The 25,036-nt window shown below is 31.2% G+C and overlaps 2 protein-coding genes across 3 annotated transcripts in view; both read left to right on the forward strand.

The window, feature by feature from the left end:
- Positions 1 to 420: 420 nt before the first annotated feature.
- On the forward strand, positions 421 to 8,196 carry LOC134707130 (calaxin-like). The gene is made up of 7 exons (XM_063566664.1): positions 421 to 550; positions 2,122 to 2,259; positions 2,708 to 2,812; positions 3,828 to 3,913; positions 4,547 to 4,615; positions 5,055 to 5,159; positions 5,815 to 8,196. Exons 1-7 carry the CDS (start codon positions 469 to 471, stop codon positions 5,866 to 5,868), a joined length of 639 nt encoding a protein of 212 aa, XP_063422734.1. The 5' UTR covers positions 421 to 468; the 3' UTR covers positions 5,869 to 8,196.
- Positions 8,197 to 15,225: 7,029 nt separating this feature from the next.
- Positions 15,226 to 25,036, forward strand: part of LOC134707132 (UPF0415 protein C7orf25 homolog) — an 87,356-nt gene continuing 77,545 nt past the window's right edge. Inside the window, exons 1-2 of one of the 2 annotated variants that reach the window (XM_063566667.1) lie at positions 15,226 to 15,247; positions 21,128 to 21,292. In XM_063566667.1, coding sequence (XP_063422737.1) covers positions 21,128 to 21,292 — 165 coding nt within the window. In that variant the 5' untranslated portion in view covers positions 15,226 to 15,247. Of the gene's footprint in view, positions 15,366 to 21,127; positions 21,293 to 25,036 lie in introns of both variants that reach the window. The other variant, XM_063566666.1, reaches the window with a different exon arrangement.

Genomic DNA, 25,036 nt, shown 5'->3' on the forward strand with positions numbered 1-25,036 from the left:
CAGTAATTTGAATTCACTGAATTATGTAGGATTCAAAACGTTGATTTAACTTTTAATACAGACATAATTGATACATCTGAAATATATCAAACTTTTAAATAGCTTAATAAGCAGATCTTGTCTGATGATTGAAAATTTTACTTTGCGAAACGGAAAATAAAAAGAAAATAGTATTTTAAATTTCCCGCCTATCGCATGCGTACTTATCATAGATACCACTTGTTAAATTATCGGATTGATTCTTATTGTAATTCAGTTTTAATTGTTAAAAGGGGTTTTGTTTTTAATTTAAATGTTGCATCATTCATATGTCATATTTTTTTTCCAAAATAAAATAATAATATGCCTTATATTGTTTATCATTTACACTTTTCATTTCCATAAAAAAGAACGTTCGTTTCGCAATAACGGATTGGAAATATTTACTGACTGAACGTAAACAAAGATTGTACCCATCAAAAAGACAAAATGCCATCAAAAGGAGTTAAATCCTTTAGAACCCGACAAGATAAACAGAAAATGATAGAAAGACTGAAGAAAAAGACCCATTGTAAACATGTTTTAGTGTATATCAAAAATGTATTGCCTAACTTTCTGGCTGTCCAGTCAGTCCGAAGTTGTTGGTTCCATAGTCCTCCATACATTTTGCCCCCCCCCCCTTTTTATATAATGAACCTTAATCAATCAATCAAATCAAAGGCTTTATTTAAAGTTTGCATGTCACAAAACAATAATATTCGCCCTCTGAACCTTTTTAACCGACAAATACATACATTTGCACAGTACTGAGATTTAAAGCATAAAAATTTGTATTGAGAAAAACGTACTTTAAATCAAAGGAAACTTTTTATACCTGTTGTAGTTGTTGTCATTATTGCTATTTGTCCCCCACTACTGGATATCATAAAGGTTCACGTAAAATTTTGAAGTAAAAAAAAAATCTTACGCCACAATGGAAAAGTGATTGATGTATGCGGAATTAGTGATAAGGTGTATTGCCATTTAAACCAACTTATACGATTTGTGACAAAATGAGGATGTTTTCTTGTACAGGATCCCCATGGTTCCTGATCTTCACGGTTCCCCTTCACCAGACTCACACTGTCATGACTGTATATATATTGTGATTTATTTCTGTTATTTCCTCTGAATAATTCATCTCAATAATCAAATGTTTCAGTTTTTTAGAGGTTAGTTGGCATTAAACATTCCATAATTTGTCTGCAGAATATCAGAACAATTTCAAGTTATATATACCTTGTTGTTCTAACTAATACGACTGCAGTGCAGGCATTTCAGCTAAGTTTTGATATATATCTAAAAGAATATTTTGTTTTTTTATGTTTATTAGTTCATGTAGGAGGATCATTTTGGAGGTAACTTCATAACAAATAATGGCTGATTTAAATGAATCATGTAATTTTTTTTCCAAAATAACTGTAATGATGATTATTTCGGACCTCTGACAAATCATAATTACGAATAAGGATATTTTGACAAATCATTTTGTTTTAACCAATTAACATTAACCGTAGCCAAAATTGACTGTTTGACGCCAGATGCCTGAGATGGTAATGGCCATTCATACTCTCATTTTGATACAGATATATTGGATGAATTTAACCTTAAGTTCATGTGCATGTAATATTCTGATATTGCCAGGATATTTACTGTCTGATCTGTACATTTGTATATTACTTACACATGCAAACAATTGCTGTTCAACAAATGTAATGAATCCACAGTTTTATTACAAATGATAAAAATAAGACATGGTATTTGCATGTATATTTCAATTTACCAAGTTTTACAGGTAAAGTAAACAATTGTGATTTAGAATTAAATTTTTTATCAGTACATGTATGTTTTCTGGCTAAAAATAAATTTGTATTTGTCATGTTTGTTAACTGATCTTACTACATTTTATTGTGATAATTGATGGTTTATTGAAATCTGAAATATAATAACATACATACATGTGTTCTAAAATAAAATATTTTTAACCATCTGCAGTAATAAGCATGTCAATATTCTATCTTTTATGTTACTTATTTGTCCCCTTTGGGTTTTTCATTTTCTCGTGTTTACTGGTGAATGATCTTTATTTATAATATTTTTTAGTTAGCAAACTGGAGATAGAAAAGTTACTTGAAATGCAGAGAAAATTAAGTACCAGAGGCAATAAAATTGACAGGTCAAAGTTCAGAGATCTACTCCACAATACATTTGCTATCACAGAAGACTTTATAATGGACAGGGGTATAAAATTTATCTTGATAAATCAGCATTCCAATATTTATAATTACATTATTACTTTTAAATCATAATAGTTAAATTGGATAAATAATTAATTCCACATCGTTTTATAAGAACTTCCTGCTTAGTTGTTACTCTCATAGTCCTTATTATATATTTTTTTATTTGTGCGGATCATAGTCATCAAATTGTAAAAAAAAATCACAAGTACAGAAGAGCAACAGTTCCTCAAGAAATATGTGGTATGATTGCCAATGAGACAACTCTCAACAAGAGACCATAATTGATTATGTAGACAGCTATCTTTAAGTGTATATGGTTTTCATACACCTTTTAATTTGACATCAGATAGGATATTTCTTTACTGTCTTTGATGAAAATCTTAGAAAACAAGACTTCCAAATTATTTTTTAAATACACATAGATATAGAAGAGACAACTTTATTTTCAGTGTTCAAGGCATTTGATAAAGACAATGACTCCCATTTGAATGAAGAAGAATGGATTTTGGGAATGTCAGTTTTCCTTAGAGGCACCATTGATGAATTATGCAAATGTAAGTTACTGGATTAAGTTCTTATTATATATGTATATTGGAGATTCTACACAGTTACTCTAAAGTCTTAGGTGAGTGGGGACAAATGGTTATTTTAGTGAAAAGTGTTTCAACTGTTTGCAATTTTCTTTTATTTTATTTAAATAAAGTATTTCCTTGAACAAGGAGATAGATATAAAGAAGATGTCGTATTAGTGCCAATGAGACTACTCTCTCATCCAAGTCACAGTTTGTAAAAGTAAACCATTATAGTTCAAACTTCAAAGTACAGTCTTCAACACAGCAAGCTATAAAGGGCCCCAAAAATGACATGTGTAAAACCATTCAAACAGGAAAACAACAATTTAATCCATATAAAGAAACAAAAACACTTCTGAACATTATTAACAAACGACAACTACTGAAAATCCGATTCCTGACTTTATATATAAAAAAAGCTTAGGTCCGAGACAACAAATTAATTTAGTAGTGCATTTCTTTTAGAACATAAATGAAAATAAAAAAAATCCCAACTGCACTTTCTCAATGAAATGTTTACAGTATGTTGTACTACTTTTGAGACAAATTATATCAAAATTATAGAAAACTTCCTCAGCTCTAACTCAAAATGATGACAATTTTGTGTTTAGGGTGTCTTGAAATCTTTTGACAGCTTCCGAAGTGCTAATTTTTAACCTTTTCAGCTGGACCAAATCACTACTTTGCTTTAAAATTCTGGACCCAAATCTTTTTACAGTGTAATTTCACCCCCCTTCTTACAATTTGAGGCATTAAACATGGCGAAATAAATTTGGAAGGGGTATAAAAAATAATGGCAATTAACCCACTGTCAACACTACGGACTATATTCGTGAACAACGAAAATCAAGGGACGACAATTGTGGTCTGAGACCATTTGTGAATATATATGTTTAACACAGCATGGATGAAAACCCACTTTATTTAAAACAAAATAAACATGTGTCATTGTTCATTATCAAACATTGATATATGTACCAACCTCAATCTATTTTAGACTGTTTTGATGTGTATGATATGAACAGTGATGGTTTTATTTCAAGAGAAGAAATGTTTCACCTACTGAAACAAAGTCTAATTGTGGTAAGTAGTGATTATATCAAAATAATAAGATACAATATGATCGACAATGAGATAACTATCCACATATTTTCAAAGGAAAACTACAGGTTAGAGTACAGATTCAACAATGGTTTAGGTTGTTGAAGAGACAAAAATCAAACACCTAAAGTTATAAAAGGCTAAGAACTTAAAAAAAGTATTCCATTTTAAAACAGACTGATTAAGGTAATACATGGATGTAACATTGAATGAAGATAAATTATAGACAATAGTGTAACAATGCAACATAAGAACAAAATATAAAATTTATCAAAAGTGTTTATTTCAGAAAATTCATGAAATTCATCAGAATTTAATTTAAACATATTTATATATAGTGGATTGGGAAACAAGTTTTGCAACTTCTTTAAATCCCTTTCCAATTTGGTGGTGCAAGTGCTGCCTTGTAGCAGCATTAGCCTGCTCTTTTTTCAATATCTACAAGGGTGTCTTTTACGTGCAAGAGATATGACTCTCTCTTAACACGGGTCAGCCATTTGTACTACAGTACATGTAAGTTTAATTAAGGAAACTGTGATAAGATTGTGATGAAGTATACAAGTATTTGTAATTGCTGATTAGATTTAATATAAAAACTATTGTATATATTTACAGCCAGGAAATGAGCAGGATGATCCCGATGATGGTGTGAAAGATTTAGTTGAAGTTGCCCTAAAAAAGCTGGTTTGTAATATTACCTCATAAAGAGAATAATTGTGTATTAATTTTAACACAGTTCAATAAGCATTTAACGATTTCTAATGCATAAACTTTAAAAAAAAATCAATGACAAATGTACACTCGCTATCAATGTTTTTGTCTTTTAAAAAAAAAAAAAATTATGGAGGGTATACATTCTGCACTTTTAGCATGAAGAGGAAATAAGCAAAAATAACTTCTACATGAAAATGTCCACATGTACAGTAAAAAGTTTGTGAAAGGAAAACAAAAAATAATATTTGTATTGTTTTTTTTCATTGTGACTGTCACTGATATTGAATTTATATAACATTAAGAATTTGTCTAAGAATTGATCAGAATCACTGTTAATATTTCAGTATATTATGAATAAGTACAGTTTAACAATGAATTATAAAAAATTATCAATAAAATATTTTTTTAGGACCAAGATCATGACACAAGAGTTTCATTTGAAGACTTTAAAACCTCCATCCATGACGATAATTTACTTTTAGAATGTTTTGGAAGATGTCTGCCTAACCTTCCGGTATGTAATCTAGCATATAGATTGAGAATCTTGGCTGATGAATTATTCAGTTGCAAGAGAATTATTCAACCTCATTGAATCTGTATTCATGTGACCTTAATATAACCCTTGAGCTGGAGATGGGTTATGCATGTATTCAGCTATTAAAGGGAATGAATGTTAACAATGAAAGTGAAACAAGGATAAACCATTTGGTTGACTCATTTAATCCACCAAAAACTCATATTTAAATGACGGTAAACATACTTTTTAACCTACAATATGAAATCAAACAGACTTAGGTTTTGCCTAAGTGAATTCTAAAATTTCAATCTGAACAGTGAATTTGGATATTTGTGAAGAAAAATCAAATTGCATGTGGTCGGTATCTATTTATATTTATATATGTGAATATATCAGGTTATATGACTGTCAGCAGTTTTCGGGGGTCATCTCAATTGTTTGTTAGATAACATCTAGACAATAATACACACAAAACATATTTGAACTTATTATTTAGTCTGCACTTCTAATTGTTTATTGTAGAATTTCATAATTTGGATAACATTTTTAGCATGTTACATGTATGATTCAAATATGCGAATATGATTTGATTTTGGTAAAAATGAATTAGACAGATTATGCTCCTTTTAACAAATGTTGTTTATTTTTCCAGAGAAAAGAATCATTTCTTGAACAGATTGCAGATGAAGCCCATCTGAAGAAGTAAAGAGAGCTGATAAACATTTCCAGATACCAGATTACTGTTTGTCAACACAATGATTATTTCTGATGCCAAAGAGTGAATTAAGCATGAACTTGTCTTCCAAATTAGTTTTTCATATGTCTTTTTTACCTAAGTTTTCTCTTTAAGATTTTTTTTTATCGTAGCCTTTTAACATATTCATTTGACTTAAAAAAGAATATTGTCTACTTTAAATGATTGTTATGATTCAGTACTTAAATTAAAAAAAAAAAGGGGAAAATTAGAGTTGTCAGTATGTGAAATTTTTTGAAATATATTCTGAATTTAAGGATTTTTTTTAACAAGAACTAAGGGTAATAAATTTCTCATATGTTATCATTATACACTATTGTTAATGCTTGCATTAGAGCAGTAATTATTTCTTATACAATATCACTGTTTCTGTTTAATTACTTGTATTTCATGCCATTGTTTATAAATATAAAAGTTGTGAATTTGGATGTAAAATATCTGCATTTAATGAAACATCTCTAGTCAATACATAAAGCAGGGTTAGCTTTCAGATACAATCTGAAGTACTGTTGATAATTCAAGTTAGTGTAAAACATACAGGAAACGTGTTAGTGTAAAAACTTAAATGATGAAAATGGCAATTTAACTTTGAACATATTTCATTCTATTCTTTTACAAAAAAATCCATTTATAAAGCTTAGCTTGAAAATCAGATAGATATGATTTTAATGCTAGATAATTAAGAGTGGAACAGCAATTTTTATATTTACAAAATTCTAATTAATAATTGGGATACAATAATCAATATGTGACTATTGAAAAAGGTAAATAATTGCCTATTGGTTTTCAAATCAAAATGATCAAAATCAAAATGCTGCAATGAAATACAAAGCTTTAAAATATATTGTTTAATATATATATATTTTTTTTAATGAGATCAATATAGTAGTGTTATATGTTATTTGAAGTGTTTTTATATATCTGCTATATATTTTTAACTATTTTACATTGTTATTTACAGACTAATAGACTGGTTTTGATTTTCTAACATTTTACACATCATTTATTTATGAACATTTTATTCTATTGTGCATTGTTATTATATTTTCATGACCGTGGCATAATACCAAATTTTCTTGTTTATTTTAACTTAGAATTATTTATCAGTATTTTTTATTAATTAAATATTGTAAAAGCTGTTTCACCTCTGAATGATATATATAGTTCATAGGAAGTATGTACAGCAACATTACTTCACAGACATATATCCTACAGATCAGGACTCGGTTTCACAAAAAAAAACTTATGACTAAGGTTGATTGTTAGGTTACTGAATTGTTCAGTTCATGATTTACGATCAATCTTAGTTGTAAGTTTTGTGTAAAACGGACTCAAGATAAGTATAATACATTTGTGGTGAGAGAACAGACTCTTGAACCATTTGAATTGTCTTTTCTTTGCCTAGAAAAATAGAAATTCATCACAGGAGTGTATGGCTTATTCAATATTATAAAATATACCTTTATTTTTCAATACAGCTGGTTTCTAATGAATGCAGCGAACAAGAGACTTTGTTAATGATTGTTTTTGTTATGTTATAGGTAACTTATGTTTTTCTGATTATGTTGTTGAATTATAATAAGTTTTAGTATGTTTATTTGAGTGTTTTCATTTCAAACCATTGTTTTTGTGTTTTTCAAAACATAATCAAATACATTATTGCTTACTACATTTATAAAAGTGCTATCCTTTACCTTCTTATATGTTATTCAAAAGACTGAAAAAACAAAGATAAACTTAAATCATTTAACTTCAATATCTTTTTATTTGTAAGAGGGCAAAACTTCTGTTCTAATCGATATGCAGCAAAAGTCATAACATGTACTTTTTAGTTCATTGCATCTTTTATTCCTAGATAAGCTCTTTTGTAATAAGGAAACATCTTGAATGCTATAAATATTGTCAGTAAAAGAAGTATTTGTGATAACTGATGACAAAACTAGTCAAAATAAGATGCATTTATCTTTAAATATTTTCAGGATAAACTAGTCTATTTATAGCCTACATTATTTATTTTTATCCCAAGACCATGACATTTAAAATTTGTTTCAGCAAGAATGTTTATTCTATAGAAATTGCCAAATGGTATATACATTTTTTGTATTTTTACTTAAAAATTATTTTTTTAGTATTATTTTTGTAGTGAAAGTTTTATTGTTTATTATCAATGATAAAATATATCATGTGATAAACTTTCAGGTGTTATCATATTTTATAATGGAGGTATTTGTAATCTTGTGACCTAATTGTTGATTTTCTTGCCAGTTTTGTTCAGTTAATGCCATAATTTAATTATTAATTTATATATATTGTTTGATAAATATTAACATTCTTTTTTATATAATTTTTATATTAATTAAGGATTGCTGTTTTTAATCTTTAATAAAATTTGTGATAGTAGATGATTTCAGTTATTTATTGTTTAACAGATAATGCCTTTTTAGCTCACCTGGCCCACTGGGCAAAGTGAGCTTTTCTCATCACTTGAAATCCATCTTGTATATCCGTGACGGTCAATCGACCATTAACTTTTACAAACCATCATTGTAGTATCTAGTTTAAAAAATGTGTTCGATCACCTGGCCAACCAACAAAGATGGCCACCATGGCTAAAAATAGAGAATAGGGGTAAAATGTAGATTTTGTCTTATATCTCTGAAACCAAAGCATTTAGAGCAAATCTTACGGGGTAAAAATTTTAATCAGGTACCTATCTCCCCTGAAATTTACAGACATAGCAGACAACCTGTTGTTAGGTTGCTGCCCCTGAATTATGAATTTTAAGGAAATTTTGAAGTTTTTGTAGAGCCTGCAACTTTTGTTAGCTACAGTGGGTTTTGTCAACTTTTTAAAAGCATTATATTTTGTAAGGTGGAAGACCTGGATGCTTCATACTTTGTATGTAGATGCCTCATGTTATGAAGTTCCATCAGTCACATGTCCAATATCCTTGACCTTATTTTCATGGTTCAGTGACTACTTGATAAAAAAGTTAAGATTTTTTGTAATGTTAAATTCTCTCTTATTATGAGTAATAGGATAACTATATTTGGTATGTGTGTACCTTTCAATGTCCTTGTGCCCTTCAGACAGTTTTCACCTTGACCGTATTTCATGAATCAGTGAACTAGGTTTAAGTTTGTGTGGTTAAGTCCATTTATCAGATACTATAAGCAATATGAATCCTATATTTTGTGTATGGAAGGATTGTTAGTTGTCCATGTCCAACTCGAACAGTGTCATTTGACCCTGACCTCATTTTCACAGTTCAGTGGTTAAAGTGAACTTTTTGTGTCTGTTTTTTTTAACACTGAATGCAATAGGTATACTTTATTTGGTGCATGGAATAATTGTAAGGTGTACATGTTACTGTGGCAAGTACCATCTTACCTTGACCTTATTTTCATGGTTCATTGGCTAAAGTAATGGTTTTCTGTTTTTGGTCTGGTTTTTTTTTAAATACTGTATGCAATAGGTCAACTATATTTGGTGTATGAAAATATTTTACGATGTACATGTCAGTCTGGTATGTTAAATTTGACCTTGAGCTCATTTTTATGCTGCATTGCTCAATGTTAAATTTTTCTGTTTTTGGTCTCTATTTCTAATACTTTTAGCAATAGTCAACTTTATATTGTTTACGGAACGAGATGCAAATGACTGTCTGGCAATTTTCATCTGACCATGACCTCATTTCCGTGGTTCATTGGTCAATCTTAATGTTTTTTTCTGATTAAGTTTGTTTCTTACGTTATGCAAAAGGTCAACTATATTTAATACATGTACTAATGATTGTATGGTGTACATCTAACCTTTGCCTCATTTTCATGGTTCATTGGTCAATGTTAAGTTCTCCTGGTTTAGGTTGTTTCTTCGATGTACAATAGGTCAACTATATTTATAGCATATTTGGTGTATGGAATGATTGTAAGGTGTATATGTATATCTAGTTTGGTTCATCTGACCTTTACCTAATTTTTTTAAATCATGTTAAATTGATGGGAAAGTTGTAGTAAAGCTTTATATTTAGGACAATCAACATAATATTAAATGTAAGTAAAGAAGGAGAGACAATAAAGCATGTACACTCTTGTTGTTGATTAAAATTACTTGTTTGTGTTAACCCCTTTTTCCTGGTTTTATAGAAGTAAGTGATGATTTCTGTACGAGCTATAGCCTTATATGTACCTAAAGTTATTTCGTTGATCGAGGCTGATATGAGGGGGATATCTATATTTGCATGTTCAAAATCAGGAAATCTTTTGTTTCAATTGTAGCGATTTAAAGTTTTGACAGTTTAATTTATTATCATGTATGATGTCTTTCTTTTTAATACATTCGGGTTAAATTACATTTCAATATGGTACCGCCCGCTATTTTATTTACCTAAACGGTGGCTAAATTATTTAAATTCACCGCCATTTATCTTTAGAACCGCCCGGTATCTCATATTTGGAACCGTCGGGGTACCGCCTGTAATTATGTATATAATGGGATGCAAGAGAGATAAGACAGAGAATTGATAGATAATTAGTTAAAAGAGGCAAGAGGATAGACTATTGTTTTCTGTTTAATTATGTTAAACTGATATTATATATTTAACAGATTACATTATGATTTTAAATGAGACTTTGTGTTGTGGTTTGTTACTTTGTGCCAATTGAACATAGATTTTACGTAATTTATAATAATACGCTACCTTAAAATAACACATAGACAAATTAGAATAAAAAAATAAACGACAACGCTACAAATGGTGTCATCGGTGGAATAGCCATACACAAATTTTCATATATTCGTTATGATGGATCGAAATAGAACTGACCATAATATTTATCCAGATTTTACAAACGTTGGAGAAGAGCAGACTGCTTCTGGAGAACAAAACTTTAAACAAAGAAGTCCGTATTCACCAGGATTATTTTCACCACCCCAAGAGTTCCAATTGGTACCCGATACCACTCCTAGGACACCTGGAGATTTCAGAACCGCACACCGGACGGTCCCAGGGAACCCATTGCCGACAGTGCCGACAACTAACATGTGGGGTGGTTTCGACTGTAGCAGGAATTGAAAGGATGAGTCGTTTATTTCGAGCACACCGATGATGGATATGAAACCGTGAGAGACAACACAATGCCAATACAGACGGAATTAATCATAAAATGAAGGAATTCGTTCTGAGATGAATTTGGTTTATATATAAATATTAAGTTTGATACTTGCGATCGGATGGTTTTCCGTACCATTTCTTGATCACGATATTGTTTGTTGGCTGAAGCAAAATTCTATACTATTTGTGGTTATTCTACTGATAACATTTTTAGTTTTAGTAATTGTGAAGTTATTCATAGATGAAACCTCAAGACGTTTTGAAAACTTTGACAACCAAATTGAAGACAGAAGAAGGCCAAACTTACCCATACCGTATTACGCCAGAAATTGAACTTCGACCAGAACTTTCCACACATTAGAGACAATACAAAGGCTTACCGGTAAACTCATCATCACCTTTGCTAGTTAACCGATCCGAAGTTTAGGTAAAGAGAACATTTAGTGGTGTGCTGTCATACTTTTTACGTCACTTTGAAAACTTTGCGACACTAAATGCTTGGAATGAAGAGAAAACATGTTAGTTTTCTCTACTATCTTGCGAGGACAGGCAGATACATTCGTTCACGGATTGCCTTCAGATATCAAAATGAGATGGGAGAATCTAATAGATAAGATGGAGTAACGTACGGCTTGGAAATTCAAACTTGAAAGGAAGCTTCTTTGCAAAGGCAAAACTAAGAAGGAAGAAACCTGGTGAATCGTTTAGAGATTTGGGCCATCTATTGAAGATTTGTACAGGCGTGCATACCCATCTCATCTTGAACTTGTCTGGAAAATAGTATCAGATCGTTTCTTGACGCTTGCGGTGAGTCAGAGGAGTTCCGCAAGTTTATCAGGAGAACTACTAGTAATCCTTCGACACTTCAAGAAGCTGTTTCAAGTGCCATGTAAATAGTTTCTATACGAATGAACGAAGAAATGTGAACAAGGTTAACAGGAGAAATAATGTATGTACAGTGGAAAAAGAAAGTGATGTTTATGAACCGAATTCAATGAAAATCAATCATTCAGACAGTCCTATTATAATGAACAACAGAAGATATCAAAACAAAAGACATTGACAGTGTACGAATTATAGAAAAAGAGGACACACAAGAGAGTACTGTTGGAGTAAGACATATTCAAACAATCGAAACATTCCAAATCAGACGGTACCAGAAGAGAAAACTGCCCAGAATAGTGGTGGTACCGTCCAGAATTAATACATAAACAGTTGAGTGATGGTGCGTTTGTTTATTTGGCCTTTTAATTATTTTTTTATTCAAGCGTCACTGATGAGTCTTTTGAAGACGAAACGCGCGTCTGGTGTAAATATAGAATCTGGTATCTATGATGAGTTTATTATCTGCGAGAAGAACACATAGACAATGAGTTATTGTCAGATAATATTGGACAAAACAACGTAGCTATGTTAACGAAAATACCTGGAATAGTCGGCATGATGGTGGATAATCAAATGGAAGGATCATCAATTACTTGGAAGATCGATATCGGTGCAAGATGTACTTTTATAACAGAAAAATACTACAATTTTTTTGCCTGATAGTAGACCTATCAATGGATACCAGATTCATCACAGCTAGTGGTGGTGATTTAAAAGTGTTAGGAACTGCTGTTATGTCATTATCAGTTGATTAAGTTTGTGTTTTCAATTATAGTTGGTGGAGTAAGAAATAATTTACTTGGTGAAAATTTTATCCAATCCTTTCGATGTCAATATGACTGGGATTTCTTAATTTATCTCTAGAAATAAGTGGTAAAAATATTACATTTCACGAACAAAATGAATGCGTCCGCTCTGTTATTGTTGTTTCACTAGAAACAGTGACAGAACCAACTGAGCATGATAAGGCACTCTGGATTAACGAGGAAAATGTGTACAAGTTCTGCAGATATAAATGAAGTCTTGTCTCCTGATAGAAATTTCATGACAAACTATATGGACAAGTGCTAGCAAGAGTACTAGTTAATGCGCCACAAGGTATATGGTGTATGCAAGTTTGTAAAACCTAACCAGTACATGGCCATTACATTGTACAAAGACATATTGCTGCGTTTGTACCAGTTTTAAATATCGGCCAATTCTGCTGAGGTAGAAGACGAAAATGAAGATGTTTGTGATATTGTAGAGCATGGTTATTTTTCTTTTTAAATATTGCCACAATATATCGAAGCGGTATACAGAATTTTTCAAATAAAGAAGCCGATTATAAAAGGGTACGTCTACAAAATTGTAGATTGTAGTGTATTTGCTGACCCTGATGGGCAAACTGGACATACATTGTTGGGAATGCATGAAAATTAACTGGAGAAACAGATACCAAACAAGGAATCACAGGACAATTCTTTTGAATAAAACATTCGGTCCCCCGAACAATTATTTAGATAAAACGTTGGAACCGCCGGATGATACTGTGAATAAAATATTGGAACCCCCGGACAAATATTATAATAAATTTGGAATCGACAGACAATTGTTTGAATAAAACATTGGAACCGCCAGACAATTGTTTGAATAAAACATTGTAATCCCCGGACAGTTCTTGGAATAAAATATTGGAACCATCGGACAATTTTTTGAATAAAATATTGAATCGCCGGATAATTCTTTGAATAAAACATTGGAACCGCCGAACAATTCTTTAAATAAATATTGGAACCCCGGGAAATCCTTTCAATAACACATTGGATACCATGTTCGTCACAGCTAGTGGTGGTGATTTGAAAGTGCTAAGACCTGTGGTTATAAACTTTATTGTGCATGTTGATGTGAACATATAACATTGACTTGAGACGTGAGTTGAGATATATTGAGCGTGTTTTGGATTATGTAACTGTAAAGTGGTTAACCTACTAGTTTTGTTTACTACATTGAAATACGAATTTAAATTGCTAGTTTGGGGTATTGTAGCGATTTTAGTTTTGACAATTTAATTTATTATTATGTATAATGTCTTTCTTTTTAATACATTCGGGTCAAATTACATTTCAATAGCTTATTCCCGCTATTTTGTTTTATCTGAACGGTGGCTAAATTTAATATCTGAACTCACCGCCCGGTATCCCATCTTTGGAACCGTCCGGGTACCTCCTGGTATCTATAAACCCGCCGGGTACCACATCATGATCTTTGGAATCGTCGGGATACCGCCTGTTACGTGTAAGTATGTAAATTAGGGGATGCGAAAGAGATAAGAAAAAGAATTGAAAGTTAGTTAGTTAAAAGAGTTGAGAGTGTAATTGAGTGAGATCGGGATTATTGTTCAGATGTTTTATTATTTTAAACTGATATTATATATATTTAACAGATTACATTGTGATTGAGACTGTGTGTTGTGGTTTGTTTTCTTTGTGTTATTTGAACATATATCGATTTTACGTAATTTTAATACGCTACCTCAAAATAACACATAGACAACCAAGAATCCAGAAACAATTGACATCGATACACAATTCACATTTCAGCAGACTAGTTATCATTTTTTTTAAACCTTTTTTGTTTTTGTCATACAGCGGATCAGTATTTATTTAAACTCAGAATATTTAACTTGCCAATTGAATAAATAATTATAAATATTTGCATATATCTGCAAGATTTTTCTTGCTTGTCACCACCAATAGTCAGTCCTATTCTGTGGAAGTATTTTATAGGTTATAAGGGGACCGTTATAAGGTGACATCATAAGACGATAAACACGACTGTGTATTCATAACAGTATTCAAGCGAAATCATACTTAAATGAACCAATATCCAGCGACCTTTTTTGGGGGGCTACAACAAGATGATGTAATTACAAAACTTCACAGTAAGTTTTTAAGAAATGAAAATTCAAATAGCTTAAAAGCCTTTCTAATACTGTGATTCAACTCTCTATTACTACAGCCAATAGAGTATGTTTTATAGTAGTCTCAGCAAGGATTGTATAGTATTAATAGTATACTACACAAAATTAATCATTGGCGACTTAGATATATTACGATCATATACCGTTCCCAGGTTGTTAATTAAACACTATCGACAGGGACCCTGAGTTAACTGAGTTTGTGTTGGAAAAAAAGACAATGATTATGTCGTCAATTGAAAGAAAATTTTATAAATTGTCGTACATTGCGAACTTCCAGAAAAAAAATATATATCAATCCCGGAATCAACAATTGACCCTTTTCGGATCAACTTTTATAAATTTGGTTGTGTCGAGTATGCGTTTGACATTAGGTAAATATGACATATGCAGTCAACCTTCTTTCTAACGTCTGTGAATGTTGGAACCAAAACATTTCACTGCTGAGATAATTCTGTTTACAATTTCTGGTTCAATTAAGGAAGAAAACAAGTATATACATTACATTTAATGTTTCAATGAACATCATTCTCAAGTTAGCTAAAACCTAAGGCATGTCACCAACGCGGAATGTAAACATACAGGTGTTTTTAACCTTGCTAAAATCTCAAGTCGGTAGCCTGTTATCTAGATTATAGTATATACTATTTATACATTTCCTTTTCAGTATCATATCAGTAATTAAATATCACCACACAGAAAATTGATAGGATTATCGACTGTCAAGTCCTATTATATTATGTCCAAGTTGTAATTCAAAGGTTGTTGGGGTGTCCCGGTTGTTCTTGGTTGCTATCTGCCATATGCAGATATTTGCAAGGTAGCAGCACTAATGGATTTACCATTAACATATATTTGCAGTTTCTTCTTTGTTATAAGTATAAATAGACAAATATCAGATTGACATAGTTACATGTACAATGTATTTATATTTTCCATGTACATGTAGCAAAGCAGCATGGTCTTGTACATTTGCATACAATATTTGCCATTGGACATAGTGAAAAACAAAGTTTACAACATGTATAAAAATACAAGATTTTGTATAATACTGATATGACTGTTTTTTTTTTTTAAGTTTCCTTGATATAATCAGCAAAATCGTTTTATTAGACTTTCCCAACCTTTATACACCTTATCGCTATTTTTCCGCCATTACTGGATATCACACAGGTTCCCGTAGAATTTTGACGTCATAAAACAAAATATCTGACTCCACAATGGAAAAGTGATTGTTGTATGACATTTAAAGTTCAAGCGGCCAGGTCAGCCAGGAAAAGCGATAAGGTGTATTGTGATTATATACATGTACTGTTCCAAAGGTAATAACCTACACCCGGTAAAAAAATATGTCAAAATCCCAAATTTCAATAAAAGATATTTAAAAAATGAAGAAAACATTACTTTCACATTAAACTTTGTGGTTGATTTCCTTTATAAATCGCCTGATTTAGACTAAGACCAGGGATAAATTCGTTATCTGCGCCTCAGGGTGTTCTTGGATACTTCAGGGTGCTAAAATATCCATGTCTATGGATATGAACATCAGGGTTGGCAAAAACCCGGGTTTTATAAGAATTGCCCAGCCCAGTGGGAAATACTGGGAAAACCCGGGTTTTACTGGGTTTGAGTGGGTAATACTGGGCAATACTGGGTAATATAAAATACTAGTCTGAATTTTATAGACGATTCAGTGATCAAACACAAATTTTATACATTTATAAAATAAAAATAAAAAAACAACAGCAGAAGGTCACCAACAGGTCTTCAATGTAGCGAGAAATTCCCGCACCCGGAGGCGTCCTTCAGCTGGCCCCTAAACAAATATATACTAGTTCAGTGATAATGAACGCCATACTAATTTCCAAATTGTACACAAGAAACTAAAATTTAAATAATACAAGACTAACAAAGGCCAGAGGCTCCTGACTTGGGACAGGCGCAAAAATGCGGCGGGGTTAAACATGTTTGTGAGATCTGAACCCTCCCCCTATACCTCTAACCAATGTAGAAAAGTAAAAGCATAACAATACGCACATTAAAATTCAGTTCAAGAGAAGTCCGAGTCTGATGTCAGAAGATGTAACCATAGAAAATAAACAAAATGACAATAATACATTAATAACAACAGACTACTAGCAGTTAACTGATATGCCAGCTCCAGACTTCAATTAAACTGACTGAAAGATTATGATTTCATCATATGAACATCAGGCACAATCCTTCCCGTAAGGGGTTTAGTATCATACCATCATAACATATATGAGAAGAACATAACCTGTGTCATGCCAACAACTGTTTTTAGAACAAATGTGTTTAGTTCCGACGCAAAGACCTTATCAGTGACTCAATATTAACGCCAAAATATGCAATCTTTAATGACTTGACAACAGTATCGTAACTATATCCCTTCTTAATAAGTCTATTCAAAGGTTTTGTAAGTTTATGAGGTGAATACTGACACCTTTGTGCTTTATAAAGAATATTTCCATAAAAAATTGGATGTGAAATACCTGAACGTATAAGAAGTCTGCATGTTGAGCTATATTTACGAAATGATGTCTTTATACCGATGATAAAATTTAGTAAATGTTTTGACTAGTTTGTGATATGGAAATCCCTGGTGTAATAATTTTTCAGTAATACATAAATTTCTCTCGTTAAAATCTAAAACATTGTTACATACACGAGCGAATCGTACAAGTTGAGATATATAAACACCGTAAGATGGTGACAAGGGAACGTCACCATCTAAAAACGGATAATTAACGATAGGAAATGAAAAATCATCCCTTTTATCATAAATTTTAGTATTCAGCTTTCCGTTAGTGATAAAGATATCAAGATCAAGGAAAGGGCAGTGGTCATTGTTAGTATTAGCTTTATTTAAAGTAAGTTCACCAGGATAAATTTCATTAATATACATACTGAAGTCGTCATTATTGAGAGCCAAAATATCATCCAAATATCTAAAAGTATTATTAAATTTGTTTATCAGATGTTGTTTTGATGGGTCTTTGCTTATTTTTGTCATAAATTGTAACTCATAACAATACAAAAAGAGGTCCGCGATAAGTGGTGCACAGTTAGTCCCCATTGGAATTCCAATAATCTGACGATATACGGAATCCCCAAAGCGAACAAAAATGTTATCTAGTAAAAATTCAAGGGCATATATAGTATCAAAGCATGTCCAATTAACATAGTTTTTTTGTTTATTGCTTCTAAAAAATGACCTAAAAGAGTTTGAACATATATATTCACATTCTGATTTTTTGAATGCCCATTTAATCAGGTGTGTGAATTTTTTCTTAATGAGAATGTGAGGCAATGTGGTATACAGGGTAGAAAAATCAAAACTTTGAACAGATTCAAAATCACCAATATAAGCATGCAATTTATCAAGTACTTCCAACGAGTTCTTGACACTCCAAAAGTAATTTATTCCACTATTTTCGAAGGCCTTATTTGAACAATTTATTATAAGGTTTTTAATTGTACCAAGTGTGCTGGTAAGGAGAATAGACAATTTAGTAGTTGAACAATGGCTTGAAGACGAAATAAATCTATATTTGTAAGGGGTTTTGTGTAGCTTCGGAAGCCAATACATAGTTGGGACTTTCATTGTATTTGGCTCTGATTGTAAAGCGGTGGCTAAAAGTTTATGCTTGTTACAGATTTCGTTTTCTGAAAATGGAGTCAGTTGGAATGTTGGTGAATTGGTGATTTCCTTTTTCAAAACCTCAATGTAAAATTTATGTCAAACAATAATAATATTATTAGCAGCTTTATCGGCAAAAAACAAATTCCTTGGCTAGTTCTTTTAGTTTATGTTTGATACGAGAAATAGGTTTATTGTGGTTATTGTTAATAGTAAAATGTTCTTTAAAATGTTGAATACGTATATCAACTATATTCATTACTGAATTAAAAAAAAGAGTCCAAAGATTTTTTGTCAGCTTTTTCCCGTTTTATCCATTTTATACAGTAATTATGGAGTGAGTCGTGGATGATAATACGACACTCTTTCCAATTAATAATTGACGGGGGACGATATTTAGGTCCTTTACTGAGGACTGATTTTAACTCTCGGTCTTGAACGATGTTAAGATCTCCTGTTATAACATGGGAAATGGGTCCATTATTTTTTTTCTTCAAAGTATGGATTATTGAAACAATGCTTGGTAATTAACAAGGTTTCCTTAAATGTGCAAAACTTGTATTCCGGCTGCATACATGTAGAAGGGAATGAAATTGAATTTTTCATTCTTTTAGAAATGACTGTCAATAGTTATCTGTATAAAAAGTATATATTCAGCTGTAATACTATGAAACTACACCAAGACTTTACTATTTTATATTAGAATAAGCTTAAAAAATCATATTGCCCAGTAATGCCCAGTATACCCAATTTCTGGGAGTATTGCCCAGCCCGGGAAAACCCGGGTTTTCCCACCCGGGAATTCCTTGGCGGGCAATACTTTGCCAACCCTGATGAACATAGATAACTTATAATATTAATTAGTTGTAGGTAATGGAAAAAATGCTTATATTAAGAATAATAAAAAGACTAATTGATGTATATATACATGTATATCTATAGTTTTTGGAAAATGATGCGTCAGCGGCATTCTTCCATTACTATTGACCAGAACAACAGGAAGTCGATTATTGCCTCCGCCTACCGCACTTGGTTTCATATTTACTATTTTACAAACTAACTGGTATCTGCTTGTATTCTGCTACACTAGAACAAAGTGTGTTAGTCGGACGGGAACCAGTTTACATACTTAATTTTATTTAGTACAACAAAAATGTTGACCTGTCCATAGGAAGTCTTGTATAGTCCGCGCTTTTATTCTCAACAATTGGACCTTCCAGTGGGGATGCGCACTAGATAGTACAATTAGCAAGAAATAAGTGAACAAGTTCAATATTCTCGGCGAGGTTGCTTATTTACATTCCGCCATCTTTGTTATTGATATTGTAGAGGGCGCTCTCATGATGTTTCAAACTAATTATTTTAACTCGTCCATATTAATAAGTTATTTCTATTTAATATCAAATTAAAAGTGATAAATATAAAAACTAAACCTTTCATTACAAATTTCTCCTTTCTGTTCAATGCATTTAGAATTTGTAAACTACAAAACGTAATCGGTTATTGTTCATTCCGTTTTGATGATTCATACCGACTTAAAATTGGTTTGTATAAGCTTAGACCCTTCAAACATTATTAAATAATTCATTGCACATAATTTTACACTTTACAAGTACAGTTTTGCACACATAAGAATAGAAAAGAAGAATTTAAGTTGTCCCTCATCATGTATGAATGTACCCTGTCTTTACCAAAGTATTTTGTCTTCTCAAGCTGCCACATGCATTGATGTCTCCCATACGTCAAGTTGACACCACTGATCTTTATGTTACTTAATAGGGGTGAATAAGGCTGAGGGTTTTGCAATTGCATAATTTAAAAGTGAGAAAAAAAGTAGAAAATATTTGTTTTATCAGGTCATGTGCCATTTAATACTTTATTTAATCACTTTTCACCTACTTTTATTACATGTCATTAGCTGTCATAAAACCATTTAAGTAGTCAACTAGCGTAATTAACAATCATGACAATTAGCAAATAATAAACAAAAAAAAAAGTTTGAAATTATGTATTACAATATTGTCATGATTGTTATTATTTAATTAAGATCTATTGACATTTTGATCATTTTTAAATAATGACTTTCACTGGTTTTTTTTTTAAACTAACACTTTAAAACCATATGATACATTGTAACACCAGGTACAGACATCTCAGTAACAAATAAATGGTACATGTACATACAAATCAACCAGGTTACGAAACAACTAGCATTCACCTGCAATGACCTGTTTATGTTTAAAGTTCACCTACATATGTATATAATCATGATAATAACAGGATTTGTACAATGAAATAGATTTGAAATTAATCAAAATACAAATGTAGTAATTTAAAAAAAAATGTCTTTTGGCAATTGAATTATGATTATATTTCTCCTTTATCTATTTTGATAAATTAATTGTGCCATTCTATTAACCTGCTTTGTCAGACTTTTCCCCCGATATATAATACTGAAAACACTTCAAACATTGATATGCAACTTTCCACAGTATCTCACAGCTTTGTTCAATGGAATATCAAACATGGTCAGTGGAGAAATAAGTTATTTACCATGTTATTCGAATTTAATTTCTTGTGTATATGTTCACAGATGGCTACAAGTATTGTCCCTCCATCTTCCACTGGCATAGAACAACTGCTTGATATTTACATTGAGAATGCAGAAAGTTTGATCACACAGTCCCAGCAACTGGATGTAAATGATGCAAAGAAATTAGAGAAAAAGTGTAGATCTGAACTGAAATATCTTCACTCGGTAAGTCTGAATATTTTCAGATACAATTACATACATCTATCTTGTCTGAAGTCAGAATTCATTTGCATGCATGTACATGTCTTGTCAGGATTCATTCACTGTTTCAAAGTCATAATTCATTCACATTATTATTATATATATATCTTCATTCTGAAAGTCATATAGAAATTATTCACATATATACATCTTATATATCATGTACATTGTACATATACATGTTTTACTTGAAAGTTAGAATTTATTCACATATATCTGACATGTGCATATCACAAAGGGGTTAATCAGAATATGCTATTGAAAGGAACTTTTCCTATATCAAACTTTGAAGATTATTGTTTTAAAAAGAAGTTAATTGATACAGGCTAATACAAAGTTTTAATGCTGAAGTAAATATTAAGGAACTTGTTATTGATGAGATTAATCTCCCTTTGAATGGCTATCAAAAAGAAAATACCAATATGAAAATGTTCAGATGCTGGACTGTTTTTATAATGGTATTTTCACTTATTTAGCTTTGTCTTCGGTGCAAGAGCTATTAACAGGGTTGTGATTAAAAAATTGTGAAGAAATTTATTATAATACAGACATACACAGATATATATCTTCTTATAAAATGAGTTATACATGTAGTTGTGACATTTGAAAACTATCACATCAGTATGATGTAAATGAATAAATAATAATAAACACAGAACTTGGCAAAGGGAGGGGAAGGCTATTTGCCCCAAAACAATGAAATAAGAATTGTGATTTTAAGGCCATGGCGAAATAAAATATATTCATTGCTTGAAGCAGAAATGTCTGGTATCACCGGTAACAAGTCTAGATAAGATCAAAGTTGTAACTGAGGCTAAAAGTGTTCTAGAGAACATTATAATTTAATAGCTTATATTTAGCTTAATAGATTAAGTAATTTATTAAAAAAGTATGGATTTGCCAATCCATGTGTAGGTACAATTCTACCTAGTCTGAATTGTCTCCCTATTACAACTAGAGGTTTTTATATCAAGATAATGTTAGCCATAATTTTTATTTTTAGTACAGATATTAAGTATTTATAATGTGTAAATTTTGAAAACTTTTAAAGGCTGTAGAAACAGATGTAGATATACCAACTTGACCATTTTTATACGACCGCAAATTTTGAAAAAATTTTCGTCGTATATTGCTATCACGTTGGCGTCGTCGTCGTCGTCGTCGTCGTCCGAATACTTTTAGTTTTCGCACTCTAACTTTAGTAAAAGTGAATAGAAATCTATGAAATTTTAACACAAGGTTTATGACCATAAAAGGAAGGCTGGTATTGATTTTGGGAGTTTTGGTCCCAACATTTTAGGAATTAGGGGCCAAAAAGGGCCCAAATAAGCATTTTCTTGGTTTTCGCCCTATAACTTTAGTTTAAGTTAATAGAAATCTATGAAATTTTGACACAAGGTTTATGACCACAAAAGAAAGGTTGGGATTGATTTTGGGAGTTTTGGTTTCAACAGTTTAGGAATTAGGGGCCAAAAAAGGGCCCAAATAAGCATTATTCTTGGTTTTCGCACAATAACTTTAGTTAAAGTAAATAGAAATCAATGAAATTTAAACACAATGTTTATGACCACAAAAGGAAGGTTGGTATTGATTTTGGGAGTTTCGGTCCCAACAGTTTAGGAATTAGGGGCCAAAAAGGGACCCAAATAAGCATTTTTCTTGGTTTTCGCACCATAGCGTTAGTATAAGTAAATAGAAATCTATGAAATTTATACACAAGGTTTATGACTATTAAAGGAAGGTTGGTATTGATTTTGGGAGTTTTGGTCCCAACAGTTAAGGAAAAAGGGGCCAAAAGGGTCCAAAATTAAATTTTGTTTGATTTCATCAAAATTGAATAATTGGGGTTCTTTAATATGCCGAATCTAACTGTGTATGTAGATTCTTAATTTTTGGTCCCGTTTTCAAATTGGTCTACATTAAGGTCCAAAGGGTCCAAAATTAAACTTAGTTTGATTTTAACAAAAATTGAAACCTTTGGGTTCTTTGATATGCTGAATCTAAAAATGTACTTAGATTTTTGATTATTGGCCCAGTTTTCAAGTTGGCCCAAATCGAGGTCCAAAAGTAAACATAGTTTGATTTCATCAAAAATTGAATAATTGGGGTTCTTTGATATGCCAAATCTAACTGTGTATGTTGATTCTTAATTTTTGGTCCAGTTTTAAAATTGGTCTAAATTAAAGTGCAAAGGGTCCAAAATTAAACTAAGTTTGATTTTAACAAAAATTAAATTCTTGGGCCTCTTTGATATGCTGAATCTAAACATGTACTTAGATTTTTGATTATGGGCCCAGTTTTCAAGTTGGTCCAAATTAGGATCTAAAATTATTATATTAAGTATTGTGCAATAGCAAGTCTTTTCAATTGCACAGTATTGTGCAATGGCAAGAAATATCTAATTTCACAATATTGTGAAATAGCAATTTTTTTTTTAAGTAAGAGTTATCTTTCTTTGTCCAGTATAGTAAGCAAGAAATATCTGCAAGAATTTTTTTTAATTGGAGTTATCTTTCTTTGTCCAGAATCAACTTAAATCTTTGTTATATACAATATACAATGTATATTCACTTTTTACTACCAACTGATAAATTTAAATAATCTTTACCATTCAGTGATAACAAGCAGTTTTTTTACATCTTAATATTTTATGATGTATTTAAATGAGTAGTAATTGTTGCAAACTCCATTAGAATATTTTAATTGAAATTAGTTTTGGAATAAGGGAAAGGGGGATGTGATTAAAAAATTGGGTTCAATTTTTCTCATTTGAAATTTCATAAATAAAAAGAAAATTTCTTCAAACATTTTTTTGAGAGGATTAATATTCAACAGCATAGTGAATTGCTCTAAGAGAAAACAAAAATTTTAAGTTCATTTGAATACATTCATTCTGTGTCAGAAACCTATGCTGTGTCAACTATTTAATCACAATCCAAATTTAGAGCGGAATCCAGCTTGAATGTTGTGTCCATACTTGCCCCAACCGTTCAGGGTTCAACCTCTGCGGTCGTATAAAGCTACGCCCTGCGGAGCATCTGGTTACCTCCTGTAATAAAGGGTTTCATATTTTTTTTAAACATTCAATTTAAACCTGATTTCTGCCTATTTGAGCAGAGGTTGAACCATTTTTTTATATCTAAAGTTTGATGTAAAATAGATTAAAGGAGTGAAGCAGATGTTGAAAAATATATCTTATCAAAACTTTACTGTCTTAACATATTAGCCATTTTTCATTAAATTGCATATATTTGAACCTTCTGTAAGCTCTACACACTTAAAAGGGACATTCAATAAGCACTTGATACACTTATAGTATCTTTGATAACTATTATAGGACATTCAATAAGCACCATGTTTTCTTCTTATAATACCTAAGCTTCTTTAAACTACTTCAAACATTTTATTAATATTATGCATTAGTAATATTGGTTCTGTTGGATTTCAGGATTATAACTTAAATTGGAAATCTAAGATAAAAATCGATAAAAAAAACCACACTTACATGACTTACAATGGAGCATAAAGAAAATATAATCAGCTAACTTCCTTTTACAGACTACTAGTTGTTTCATAGTTTGTATAGGTGATCATATAATGGTCCCAACCAGATCATTGGAATTACAATAAAAAAATGCAATGTTTCATTTTGAAACCACTGTCATGTTCATTTGTCATTATTTCATTAGCTGAAAGGATTTAAAAGTC

This window comes from Mytilus trossulus, chromosome 2 (genome assembly GCF_036588685.1).
Source record: "Mytilus trossulus isolate FHL-02 chromosome 2, PNRI_Mtr1.1.1.hap1, whole genome shotgun sequence".
Lineage (NCBI taxonomy): Eukaryota > Metazoa > Mollusca > Bivalvia > Mytilida > Mytilidae > Mytilus > Mytilus trossulus.

Excerpts from the sequence above, each read along its gene's own strand:
- LOC134707130 (XM_063566664.1), top strand. The coding sequence starts at position 469 with ATGCCATCAAAAGGAGTTAAATCCTTTAGAACCCGACAAGATAAACAG. Across the intron at positions 2,813-3,827 it reads CATTGATGAATTATGCAAAT|ACTGTTTTGATGTGTATGAT; the intron begins GTAAGTTACTGG and ends AATCTATTTTAG. Across the intron at positions 5,160-5,814 it reads GATGTCTGCCTAACCTTCCG|AGAAAAGAATCATTTCTTGA; the intron begins GTATGTAATCTA and ends TTATTTTTCCAG.